This window comes from Miscanthus floridulus, chromosome 3, assembly GCF_019320115.1.
Source record: "Miscanthus floridulus cultivar M001 chromosome 3, ASM1932011v1, whole genome shotgun sequence".
In the NCBI taxonomy this organism is placed as follows: domain Eukaryota; kingdom Viridiplantae; phylum Streptophyta; class Magnoliopsida; order Poales; family Poaceae; genus Miscanthus; species Miscanthus floridulus.
Window position 1 is genome coordinate 133,190,822 of NC_089582.1, and position 13,875 is coordinate 133,204,696.

Consider the following 13,875-nt stretch of genomic DNA (forward strand, 5'->3'; position numbering starts at 1 on the left):
CCTACGGCGCCGAGATGTGTTATCTCGACGCCATAGGCAACGGCGCCAACCCCAGGGGTCTAAAGATCATTTAACGTCGCCCATGGGGTTAAACGTAAATTTTATTAAAAAAAGGGCCAAATTGCAAAAAAAAGGTTACGACGACGCGACAGGCGAACTCCCGCGAAGAGCGAGACTGAATCCACCACAAATCAATCACCACCGTCCACTTCCACCATCCGGCCAAATCAAACGGTTATCACGAACGTCACGCTCCAAAACGAATAAAAAATCCCAGAGCTGAGGCTATCTGCACCACTGCCTGGTAAAACGGCCGGTACGCTAGCGGTGGCGTACCATGCGCCTACAACGCGCGCGCTAGCGTACCGACCGGGCCTGCCACCGCTACAGACAGCGCAGGCGAGGGAGGCGCGTTAAACACTATAGCGCACTGTAGTGGAGAGAGAGAAAGGGGAGGGAGGGGAATAAAATATGAAATAGTGGGTATAGAGTATGAGATAGAGATAAGACGGGTACGAGAAAAATGAGTAAAATAGAAAATCTCGATGACTAGAATATAATATTTTTTTTAAGATATGAAAATAGAGACGAACGAGTGAGCGGATAGCCTGAAAACCAACACGTCAACCTCCCCCTCCCGAAGCAACCCCACCTTTTTTCCGCCTTCCTTTCCCCGTGCAACAAACGCAAACGCGAACGAGACCCAACGAATCGAATCAAATTCGCCGTCCACCTCGTCGGGGGATCCCCCTCGTCGGCGAAGGCGCCACCGGCCTCGAGCCCAAGCCCCCCGTCCGATCAGCCACCGGAGATGCAGCACGGGAGCGGCGACTACGCGTCCTCCGCCCCCTCCGGCCACTACTACCAGCACCAGTACGCGCCTCCCGGCTCGAACCCCTATCCAGCAGCCACCGACGCCCCGGCGCCGGGTGCAGTGGCGGGGGGCTACGCCTCCGCGCCACCCTACTCTCTCGGCAGCGGCTACCCCGACCAGCCGCCCTCCGCCCCAACCTACTCGCAACCACCCTCCGCCCCGGCATACGCGCAGCCGCCGCCCCAGCCCCAGCATGGCGCCGGGTACCCGCCCTACAACACCAACCCCACGACCTACCCGCCGGAGGCGTACTACACCTACACGCCGCCGCCCATCCAGACCACGGCCCCGCCGCCTCCGGAGCCCAACCCCGTGCCGCTGCCCTACGACGCCCCGTACTACGGGGGCGGGTACCAGCCGCCGGCCGCGGGGTACGACAACGAGGATTACCTGAACGAGGGCGCGTACGCGTACAGCGGCGGCGGTGGCTCGGAGCCGTACGGGGCGCGCGGCACGGCCCCTGCGCGGTCGGGATCCGCCCTGTTTGATGACTACGGAAGGTCTATCAGTGCCCCATCTGATGACTATGGGCGGTCGATTAGTGCCCCATCTGGATGGGAGGAGCAATCGTGGGGCAGTGGTGGCGGTGGCGGTGGCGGAGAGGGTGGGAGCTACGGGGTGATCGCAAAGGCCCTTCCAAAGGCCGAAACACATGAGGATGCGAGTGGTGGTGCACAGAAGTTTCGGGTTAAGCTGCTGCCAGAGGGTGCTGGGAACCCTACTGATGTGCTTTGCCAGGTACAGTGATAATAATCTTGATGAAATTATGCATCATTGGCAACATTTGTTTGAAGACTGGGAGGTCTTGATGATATTATTCTAGAATTCACTAATTTTCCTTGGGAATTCCTGTAACTCATTGAACCCACATCTAGTATTTGTTGTTTATAAATTATAACAAATAAAAGCAACTGCCATTTTGGTACATGTAATGTCTTGACGGTGGTGTTGCAGATTGGTCTCGATGGAATTCGCATGCTTGATCCGATTACAAGCAGGACCCTAAGGATTTATCTGCTTGATTCACTGACAAGATGGGAGGTGAGTTGGCCAACTTCTTCTTATGAAGACGATATTTGTATCTTTGTACAACACAAATTCATTACAGTTTTTATATTATTGTTTGTTTGCTCTGCTAATTTAGGTTTTGGATGCAACTACATTTGCATTCTGGGCGAAGACATCAGTGGATGTTGAACCAAAGAGAATTAGGCTGAAGTCAAGCAGTTATACTTCCAATACTATGCTTGACACTGTGACAGCAGCAACAGTGCAGGTATTGCAGCAACACTGTTTTTCCTGTCCCTGATAGTATTTAGTCCCTGTTTAGTTCCCACCCAAAAACAAAAAAATTTCAAGATTTCCCGTCACATCAAATCTTGCGGCACATGCATGGAGCATTAAATGTAGGTAAAAAGAATAACTAATTGCACAGTTTACCTGTAATTGGCGAGACGAATCTTTTAAGCCTAAATAGTCCATAATTGGACATTTTTTGCCAAATACAAACGAAAGTGCTACAGTAGCCAAAAGCCAAAAAATTTCGGAACTAAATGCGCCCTTAGCCTCATATTTCCTACTAGCAAGATGCTTCTGTGATGATGCCTTAGTTTCTTTATATATACATCTTTTTGCTTCCAGTCTTATTTGTCTTTGTTGTTGCTTCATATCTGAACTAAATCTGTAATGAGAAGCCGGAAGATTTAGGCCCCGTTTGGCAGGGCTTCTCCACCGGCTTCAGGAGCCGTTTTCTGCCAAACGGGGTAAAGTGAAATAGCTTCACTGGTGAAGCCCCTAAAAACATGCTCTCACAGTGATTTGGGGTGGGATGGAGCCAAAAAAAGTGGCTTCTCCCGGCTCCTCCTCCAGGCCCCTAAAAACATGCTCTCACAGGGAAGCCATTTTGCCAAATGGTTTACTAAAACCGCTTCAGCTCCACTGGTGGAGCTGTTCGTGGAGTTGAAGCCAAAAAAATTGGCTTCACTAGTGAAGGGAAGCTCTGCCAAACGGGGCCTTAATCCTATCTGCTAGCATGCATCAATTTTAAGATGGAACTTCATCTAGTCCAACATGTTTATCATCTTTCACATATATACTAAGTAAGGAGTTCATGTTTTAGTTCTTTTCATGGTTTACCCCTATTGATTATGGATTGTATAAATTTATATCTCCTCAATACCAAAAGTAATCAATAGGAATAGTAGTTAGAGGAGAAAACAAAACTTAAATAGTTTCCAAATAAACTTCTATAAAGCAGATAAAATTGTATTCTAGTTTTCCACATTGCTAAATGAGACGTAACACATAACCTGTAAGGAAAAAGTCTACATAACCCCCTCAACTATTCAAGGTGGACTACTTCACCCCCAAACTATAAAACCGGATTTTCAACCCCTTGAAATTTCCAAAACCGGTCAAATAACCCCCCAAGCGGTTTTGGACGGTGGTTTTGCTACAGTGACCGTAGTTTTGTCTTTTTTTTTTATTTATTTTCGCTGAATCTTTGAAAAATCATAGTAAATCACAGAAAAATCATAAAATGGAAAATCCAATTCTGTTGAACTCCACATGAGTAGATCTACACAGTGAACATATAATATGGTATGATTTAGTACAAAGTTTTTGTTGTAGTTTTAGATCTATGCTTTTCTGTAATTAATTAGAATAATTCATAGTTGTAGCTTCTATGGTCCAATTGTGGTGAAATTTTTATGGTGGGCGAATTATTGTATGCTTGAACTGTAGTAAAAATTTCATACTCATTGGATCATGTATAACTTAGTTCCCGGGCCTGGTGCAAGCGGTAGAATCTTACTGCCTGTGACCGGAAGGTCCCGGGTTCGAGTCACGGTCTCCTCGCATTGCACAAGTGAGGGTAAGGCTTGCCACTGACACCCTTCCCCAGACCCCGCACAGAGCGGGAGCTCTCTGCACTGGGTACGCCCTTTAAAAGGGATACAAATTGGATGACTTGGATATCAGATGGATTTTAATCTTTTTTCTATAGAAACGGTCCTGTTTTTTATTATGTAATTTTCAGCACAAATATAGGCTGCAGAAAACTTTAAATTATTTTCCTGGCGGTCTATTTTGTTCAGTGGATTATTTATTCATGCAATGCTTTAAGCAATTTTGCCTTTTGATGAATTGAGCAGCACTTCTTAACTTTGTGCTTCCGTATAATTAGTTTAAGGAGATAGGTGGAGATGCAAGAAGCAAAGGAGCAGTGGAAACTGGCAAACCTTCAGTACAATCAAATGAGAAAAAGAAAGGTTTTGATTGGATGTTTACAAAACCTGTTGATGAAGTGAAAGACCATTGGGTATGCTGAGCCTGAGCTGTATTATGCGTTGACTACTTATACTTTCAATATTCTTGGAACCATTGTGGTTTAAGCTATTTCATCGCTTATATTGTTTGCATGTTATTTTTTATAAGAATGTCTGCTTCCCTGCTACTGCTACATGCATATAGTTGGCTATCTGTATTTTCTAACCTTTCATTGAACATTTTGTCAGCTCATGTTTGTGCTTCAGTTCTATTAATTATATGTTAATATGTCGGTGTTATTGATCTTATTCCAAGTTCTTGACAATATTTATTATATTGTATCAATGTATCACCCTTTCTAATCTTATGATTTTTTTTTCTTCACTTGTAATTTTGTTAAGTTTCTGCAATACATTTAATTTTGTACCTTATAGGTCCCAGATGAGGTTGCCAAGAAGTGCCACTCGTGTGCCGTTGATTTTAGCCCTTTCAATCGCAGGGTAATCTATATTAGCATATTTGTCCTTGCATTCATTATCTCTTATGGTAAAATTCTAATGCCTGGAGATGGGTTCCTTTCTCGCAGCATCATTGTCGGAACTGTGGTGAAATCTTTTGTGACAAATGCAGTCAGGGAAGAATTGCTCTGACAGCTGAGGATAATGCTCCACTTGTCAGAGTTTGTGATAGATGCATGGTAGGTTCTGCTACTCAATTGTTACTTATAATTTCTTTATTCTTACATTGATTGGAATTACTTTGCTTCAATGTTTGTTTTATACCGTTAGCTCTTTGCTTCAACTCCAATTTTATGGGCACTAGCATTATTAGAACAGATTACCCAGTAGTTGTTAGTTTAGTCATCACTTCTTCGTTGCTAGCTGTTTCGAACCAGGATTGCCTGTTATATATATCGCGTGTCTTGCTGATTTCTTTCATAATGTTACTTCAGAGTGGGCCCACCCTATATAGATAAGGTTATTTGGTTATTGCAGTTCTCTCTGCCTAATTATTACTTCCTAATTCTTGTTTAAGAATGTATTTCTGGATTGTTACTTGTTAGTATTGTTGTGGACGCTTTCATTGGGAAGCAGTACGGCAGGAAGATAGAAGGCGCCAGCAGCCTCTAGTGGCTAATTATGGGCCATAGTTATCTGTTAGGGGGGCTGTTGCTACAAGTTAGGATCTGGAGAGTGAAAATAGGAGATTGGTTCACAGTTTGTTAGTGCTCAGCCGCGGCCATTAAGGGATATAACTAAGGGCCGTCTGATTAGGGGAGTCAAGCAGAAGTAGAGTCGGCTTGTTCAGAGCCTCCCAGGGAGGGTGAACTAGCTCTACCGCTGCTGCCATTGCTAGGTTTAGCCATTGTTGAATAATCCCATCAATAAACAGCCAGTTCCCTAGCCTTATCAAGTATCAACTTAAATACATCTTGTCTATTCTTGCTTTGCTACTTGTAAGTTCTGTTTTATTAAGTTCCTAGCTGCATCAAATGGTTCAGGAGTTTCTGATAGGTTTATATGGAAACTATGATTTTCCGTTGGTGAAGTTGCATGCCATTTGTTCATAGTAGTTCTTATGTCATACAGGCCGAGGTCACTCAAAGGCTTAGCATTGCTACGGAAGCTGCCAACAGATCTGCAATTGTGCAAAGTCATGAAGATCTTGCAAGAAAACTGAAGGTAATATATTGCTTTTCCTGTCATATATTCGTTTAAGTGGCTGTGCACTTGAATTAATTGTGCATGCTTGGTTTGAAGCCAAGAGTTGTGAAAGTACTACATTTCAGAAATGTTAGGCATATTAGAATTCAAATAAAGACAAACATAGTAAAGTTTGACCATCAGTCTGTCAACTGTCAAAATATATGTATGTTTAGTGCCAATGTTATGCATCAATAGATTTGTACCATACCTCACATATAATTGATAATATATTGTAAGAGGAACTAATGGTCTAGTATGCCTTCAAAAATTTTCTGAAATCCTAATAGGCCTTATAAAAAGATATGGGGGGGGGGGGGGGGGGGAGCATTTGGTTCACTGCCAGAAATATGGCAGGATTTCATTTCCTTATTGATGTGTCCTATATAATCTTTTGCCAAAGCATGACCAGATTGTGGATGGACAATTTTCAGATCCAAATTTGGTTTTTCCATATTTTGTTGAGTTCTGATAGGGTAAATGTAGGCACTAAAGCACCAAAGAGGTCAGTACAGGCAGTGCCAACATTCTCCGATGATGATTGGCAATATTGCTGTTGTAACGCTCATTGTAATGAAAGCTGTGATAATGCTTCAGGACGTTTTACTAATCTACCTGCAAGTTTCATGTCATTTTAATTCAAGAAATAAATTAATGAAGTTGCAAATGAGAAGTAAATAGCACATCGTTTTGGTTATTCACAAGGCAAATGAAGACTAGATAATCATGAAGCTGCAATAATATATATAAGATATGTATGATTCTAACAAAATTATGTTGTGATTAGGAGGAAATGGAGAAAAACCGCAAGTCTTCAGGTACTTGTTTCTTTCCATCCCTTTTACAAGTTCAAATTACATACGATTATGAGCGCATCAGAATTGTGAAATCTCTGCTTCAAAAGGTCCAGCATCTGGTGGTGGTGCATCTGGTACCAGAATGAGGGAAGTCGCGTGCCCTACCTGCACAGTCCATCTTCAGGTATGTCAAAAAGTTACTGTCGCAGCATAACACAGATTCTTTTATGCTCCTAGTAATTATTCATTTAGTATATTATATGCCCTAACTACTCTGGCTGTGGAATTGCAGGTTCAGGTTCCAACATCTGGCTCAGAGACAGTGGAGTGTGGAGTGTGCCAGCATGCCTTCCTTGTCAGCGCCAATTGATACACCGGGGAGACAGTGCATGCTATAGAAATTATTCTGTTGATAACTATTCCTTTTCTATTATGCTGTATACATAATAAGTGTGCGTTCTGTCAGCCTGTACATGTTTCCTTGATTGTGTTGGTGATCACGGTTAGGATATGTTTCCCTTTCCCCCTGTACATGGGTGAATTCCAATTCGGGAGTATTGCAATGCTGGATGTATGCAGAGAATACCATTAGATTATACTTGGTGGAGCCTGAAGAGCGAAGCCTGCTCACGCACGCGTGTGATGTCCGCATTATGCCTGCTTGAAGTTCTATCATGCTGCTTCTTTAGTACCTTTGTGCCCCTTTAGAGCAAAAAAAAAGGTATATGTTTTGAAGAAAATTTTGTACAGAACGTCTTCTGTCAGGTATTATCGGATTGAGGTGCGTGTTGATCTAGGACTAAAGTCTAAGAGGTGTCACATCAGGTGTCACATTGAGTATTCGGATAGTAATAATAAAATAAATTATAAAATTTTTAGATAAATTTGTTAAGTCTAATTAATCTGTCATGAGCACATGTTTACTATAGCATCATATTGTTAAATCATAGATTAATTAAGCTTAATAGATTCATCTCTTAAATTAGTTTCACTCTGTGTATTTAGTTTCGTAATTAGTCTATATTTAATATTTCAAATTAGTGTTAAGCATCTGATGTGGTGATAGGAAGAAACCAAGCTCTGTCCTATTTACGTCGTTGCCTTTGAGGAACGTATATACAGTCGAAAGTGCCGCTTGTTTGTGCGTTTGCCTTTTGGCAATACATTGTTATGGCAAACACAATCGGTTTTCTATAAAAGATCAATGCCAAACAGAAGCGATCAATGCCAAACAGAAGCCCAAGTCGGAGCATGCATGTCGCTCTATTCAACCGATTGATCATTACCCTCGAACAGGCATTCTTGGCAAACAAACAGGGTTCAGAAAAAGGGCATCAAATGATCAAACCCAAAGCAGCTATGCATTCTCTGCTCAGCTAGCTCGGAGAGCTTTCTACTGCTCGTTCCATCGAGGCAAATATCGCAGGGAGGGGAGGGCCTAGCATGCCACTGCCTAGCATAATCCATGTGACAGGCATCCATGCACGGGCCCAGCAAAACTGCAAACCTCTGGTGTAGGTTGTGTAGCCTTTGTCTACGAGCATCATACATGTACACGCGTAGATGGCAGTGGCACATGTTATCCGGCCGGTACACTCGCGCGGCGCCTCTACACGTCGCTGTGCCGTTTGCCGGGCACGGCGGGGCGGTGCGGCATGTTGCTGGCATGATTGGTCGCCATGAAGCCTAGAAAGCAGCGTCCACGGCGCGCGCCTCGGATAAGCCGCGGCGCAAGCACCATCATCGTGTTCCTGAAAGCGCTGTATCATGAAGCAGGCCTGCAACAATGCCAAGCACGGACTCGAGTAGCAAGCAGTTCAGTCCCAGTCCGTGCAGGTGCTATGCAGGCAGACGCTGAAAGACTCGACAACGAATGACAACTGCACTCTCATGGCTAAAGAAAGCCTACCTAGGCGATACAGAAACCGGAGCAGGCTCTAGAGGTGGCATGATTCGACGTGATCTGATGAGTGTGTAGAAGCTGCGTGCGGCTCCCGGCTCCGGCACCGGCTGGCTGGCTATCGGATGGCAGGCGGCGTCAGCCTGACGGATGTTCGTGTCGCAGAAGCAGAGCTGAGGTGCTTGAGTTTCTGCATCTACTACTCCTACATGAGAGCAGAGCTACTTCTGCTGCTAAAATGCTGTAGCACCCGGCACAAGTTTGACGGGGAAATTCCTCCCGAGAAGGCTAATCGATTGTGGGATCGTGCTGTCTTTTTGACCGGCAATTTGGCAACGGCCGGGCGGTATGATTACTTGGCACCTGACTTTCTTATCAGTGTTCGTATTCCGTTTTTGTACAATAAATCATTGACAGTAGTTGTGCACTTGTGCTGCTGATGAGAATAAGTTAGGGGAGATTTGATCATTTCTTGACGGAAAGAAAAAACAGTCAATGAGTTTTTGTACAATAAATCATTGACAGTAGTTGTGCACTTGTGCTGCTGATGAGAATAAGTTAGGGGAGATTTGATCATTTCTTGACGGAAAGAAAAAACAGTCAATGAGTTTTGTGCTCTGTATATATGAAGTAGTATTTGCCCACCCGCTCTGAACTCTGAATAATCTTGCAAAAGCATCTGATGCAACAAAATAGCATTTTTTTGAAAGATGCACCAATAACATGTAAGAACCAAACGTCTCAATTATCCTCAGGCAATTTTCGTTTGCTTTTGGCTAGCGAGGTGTGTTTTTGTTTCGCATCTGGACGCTACACTGCGTACGTGGGAAAAACTTGCACGGGCTTTCCCCACTTCAGTAAAATCACCCTTTTTCTGTTCATGAAGCCTGACATGTATATAAATAGTGGGTACACCCCCCATATGGCCGGCCATACCCTCTTTCCCCACTTCAGTAAAATCACCCTTTTTCTCTTCATGAAGCCTGACATACATATGGCACATCCCCCATATGGCCATACTATTTCTCGCCCGTGAACCTTCCATATACTACTAACAGTCAAGAAGAAAGTGAAGAGCGCAAAGGGGAATCTCATCGAACTGAAATACTGAATTTCTTCCAGTAGTGGCTGCAACTATCACGTACAGGATGAAACTGTCAGTTTGGTGGGTGATGCCATACTACTACTATACAATAGCACTGACCATCATCTTGGACAAATTCCCCAATATAAAAACCCAAGCTGTCCACAAAAGGATTCGAGATCCCCATCTTTTTTAGAGTTCTCGAGATCCCCATCTTTCAATTGCCACCCCGTTTGATACGGTGGAAACGATAAGTTGCCCCCTCTTTCCAGCTCCCCAGAAGTCTGAAAAGAGGCCATGAGCTTGCAACCAGCAGTCCATGCCCTTCATCATCTGGCCGTTTCGACGTCTGGACGTTTGACGTTATCCATCCGTGCCCCATTATGCAGCTCTCTGATCAGATCAAGACATCAAGTGCATGCCATCCTCTGTCCAGAAGAGCAAATTTGTATCGTAGCATGCAAGGACAGGCATGCATGAAGCTGCATTGGCCATGCTTTGCTGCCCAGGCGGCTCTACCACCCGGCCAGTTAGCTCAAACTCACCCATCAGACCATCAGTCTCAGCAGCCCAGGACCCTCGTAGTAGTAGACAAGCATCAGAGGGCAGGATGCAGGAGGACAGCCGATACATAGGGCTGGGTAGGGTAGGGTATGGACTTCCAATAGTCCATTCCATTGGGCTGCTGGCTGCTGCGCAGATAATGCTTGCATGGATGGTGGCTGCGATGGGGACGTGAGCGAGAAATTGTTCGAGTGGCCAGGCTAACCAGCCGGTGATCGGCCGGGGCTGATCCATCGGTGGTTCTATTGGAATTTTTCCTTGGATTCCTGCCTACGGATGCTACGATTCCGGATGTTCTCTTCCATCAGATGGAAGTATCATATGGCTGTGGGTTATGGCCCCCCGTACCCACAACATAAGAAATGGGTAGTACCACCAAAGATGGCTCAGCCTACCAAATTCAGACGTGCACCGTAATACTACATGAATATATGATTTATTGAATAATATTAAATATGATATTTTTCTTGTAACCTTACCCCTCTAGAGTATATAAGAAGAGGCAGGAGTCCTCTAGACGAGATATATCGAATCTGATACACAGTCAATACAAAATAATACAAAATAACAGAGCACAAGATGTAGGGTGTTACGTCAACCTGATGGCCTGAACCTATATAAATCCTGTGTCTTATGTCTCTGTTACCATCTGGTTCATATTACGCGCACCTCCAACAATTCATCTACTACCGTGGGTATACCCCTCGGTAGATTGTCGATCAGATTTCGTCGACAGTGGCGTGCTAGGTAGGGGATGTGCGTGCCGATCCCATAGCGAACCAGATGACGTACCTCAAGGTCAACATCATCCACGACAAATCGGCATCTGCCGGCGGCGGCGCTCGATGTACCGATCGGCAACGTGACGCCCAAAAGAACTACGTCTCTACGTCTCCATGCCTCGGTGGCAACGAACAACGTCCCTTGCACCGATGTACTAGCGGTGGTGGATGTCGCCGACCTCTCGAGCCATGCGAGTCGATTGTGAGTAATCGTCGAAGATATCGAGGCTTGCCTGTACACCCTCGCCTAGGATTCGATCATCTATATTTTGTGATACGACTCCAACACAAGATTGAACACGCCCAACTATAAAAGCTAAGTTAGATTTACAATTAAATATTCTTATATACTTACACGTCTCTCGATGCCTCCGTTTGTCTTTGTGACCATGAATAGCAGATGCGGCTCACACCATCGGCTCATTATCGTCGATTCATCGGTCCCGCGACATTCTTCGTCGTCGCATCTCGCTATCAACATCGTTGGCTCATCGACCACGTCCCTCGCCGACAATGTGGATCCCGTCGTCGTCTCGCGGCGGCCCTTTGTCAGCACGTCGCGGCTCTTGTTGTCGTCTCTTATCGGCGGCACTCGTCGTTCAGTCCTCAGGCCACATCGATAGCTCGCGCGACATCGCCTGCTCATCGACGACTTTGGTCATCTATAGCATGGACCTCGTCGTCGGCTTGTCGTTACCATGCCATGACACCCGTCGACTACGCTCCTCGTCATCGACAATGGCTAATCCAGCACGTCGTCGATAAGCTCTCCCGAGTCGAACATGATCTACATTACCAAGCAAGCAAGGCCAAGGTGTATATGTGTATGTGCATGCACGAATAATTCATGCAAAACCACGTCTGACTGTAGCTACTACGCCCTGTTCGACTACGACTACACGTATGACTCCGCACGTTCATCCGACTGCATCTGAGCAGTCCGAGCCCGCCATGCAGCATCGCTTCTTCGATCAGATTGAATGCGGCTACGATAACGATCCCTCCGTATCTGATCTGCCTAAGGATGACCAGTGGCATAAGGACGACTGTAACACCTCGGTGTTATGCCAGCATTTAGGCACTGCAAATCATGCATATTGTGCATCATCAAGCATCCTAATCATACATGCCTAATCATGTAAATAATAACTGAAACCATGCTTCGAAACATCTGAAACGTGCTCGTGAAACATGAATGTTGCATACACCTGTTAGAGTTGTTTTTGCCCTAACTATGCTTGCTAGGTTAGTAAAACATGTTTGGCTATAATTGTAAATCATCTAGAATTATTTAGCACAGTTTTTGGAGCAAAGTTTGTATTCAAACTTTTGACAAAATGTGCATTTGAAATTGTTAACACTGGATTTTGGTCGATTCTGGAGGATGACAGGTGGACCCACATGCGGGAAGAAGGGTATTCGGCAGACAAAACAAGCGGTCGGCTAAATGCTTGTGCGGTCGGTTACTCCAGAAGGCGGTGACTCCATTCGGGAAAGCAGAAGATGGCAGGCAAGGCCGATCGAAAAGATGAAAGTTGTAATAATAAAGGACTCTGAGAGTTTAGGGTAAGGAATCGTAAGTTTCCAAGTTTGTTTAGAAGTTCCTTTGTAAATCGTAGTCTTCTAGGACTCGTGTTTTGTCTAGGGTATAAATATTGACCCTCGACTATTGTAATAGGGGTTCACAACCAAATCAATACAATCGGCCCTATGCCAACTTTCGAGTCATTTTGTCGTGTCGTCGAGTTCTTCGAGAGGAGTCATCGATCCGTCGACCTCCGTAAGTTCCGACAACCTTGTTATCATGTTTAGTATCATGCGGTGGATTTAGACGTGATGCAAGTAGTCTTGTTTGTTTTCAATGATCGTGCGGCGGATCTTTGCTTGACAATCAAGAAGTCTTTGCTTATGCTTTGTTATTGAGTAGATACCGTGCGGCAGGCGTTTGCTCAATATGCTTAGTGAAAGCAAGACACTTATCGGCTCTATTAGATACGGCAAAATCTAAATAGATTCATTAAGTTATCCTGTGTTGCATGTTTTAAATATTTCATATATTTGTAACACACTTTTTGCCCAATCTAGATTGACATTATTCGGCCATCTCTTGTGGTTTTATTCGTGCTTCAATGATCATTACTGTCATATTACCTCTGCAAATAGATAACATGCTCATAATGGCTAAATTATTTTAATCTAGATTGTTACATGTTGTGGGTTCATGTATGATAATTACGTTTAAGCTTTGACGGAACTAGGTGTCGTGCGGCAGATGCAGGTTTTGGATTAGTTTAATCGTGTTTATTTGCACGTTCCTTCTTCATGGATCCCAACTCGGTTGGATTGCTGAGCTTGGTTATGCATTAATTCATAATTAATTTCACTTGTTCAAACATGTCTTCCCATGCACATGCATTCGGTAATTGAATCTTTACGTGTGTTCATCTTACGATTAGCCGAATGGTTTATAAACTTGTTGGCAGATAGCTTCCTATAGCTGTATGTCATTGTAAGTGGCTTCAGGGCCGTATATATGGAACTGTCTGGTCTCACCTGACATGTTCCGGTCTGGCATTTAACTGTTTTATCCCTTGTTAGTTCTTTCAGGTCAAACTGACTGGCACGCTTCCGGGTCACGAAGCACCCGGGAACCCGATTGAAGCCACGCTTTCCGGCTTGCTGTGTGTGAGGCACAGTGCGTCACATTTTGTGTCAACACACTTTTTGGCACGCCCAGTGGGACAATCTGTTAGTTTAAGATGGCGTCTGAGATCAACAATGATCATGTTCTGGATGTGAGCATAGCAGAATTGCCAGATAATTACAGGGATTTAGTGCTACAAGCATGTGAGCAATACCAACGGAAGTGTTTGATATCTTTTTCCAAAAACAAGAGCAATA

The 13,875-nt window shown here is 44.4% G+C and overlaps 1 protein-coding gene across 2 annotated transcripts; it reads left to right on the plus strand.

Annotated features, from left to right (window-relative positions):
* The first annotated feature begins 643 nt into the window (after positions 1 to 643).
* Positions 644 to 7,332, plus strand: LOC136542494 (protein FREE1-like). 2 transcript variants are annotated; one of them, XM_066534965.1, is made up of 10 exons: positions 644 to 1,612; positions 1,829 to 1,915; positions 2,019 to 2,150; positions 4,062 to 4,196; positions 4,579 to 4,644; positions 4,731 to 4,841; positions 5,734 to 5,826; positions 6,638 to 6,665; positions 6,752 to 6,828; positions 6,937 to 7,332. In XM_066534965.1, the coding sequence occupies exons 1-10, from the start codon at positions 812 to 814 to the stop codon at positions 7,012 to 7,014; spliced, it is 1,608 nt and encodes a 535-aa protein (XP_066391062.1). In that variant the 5' UTR covers positions 644 to 811; the 3' UTR covers positions 7,015 to 7,332. The 2 variants fall into 2 exon arrangements, with proteins under 2 accessions (XP_066391062.1, XP_066391061.1); XM_066534964.1 differs by having other exon boundaries at positions 645 to 1,612; positions 6,635 to 6,665.
* Positions 7,333 to 13,875: the final 6,543 nt, after the last annotated feature.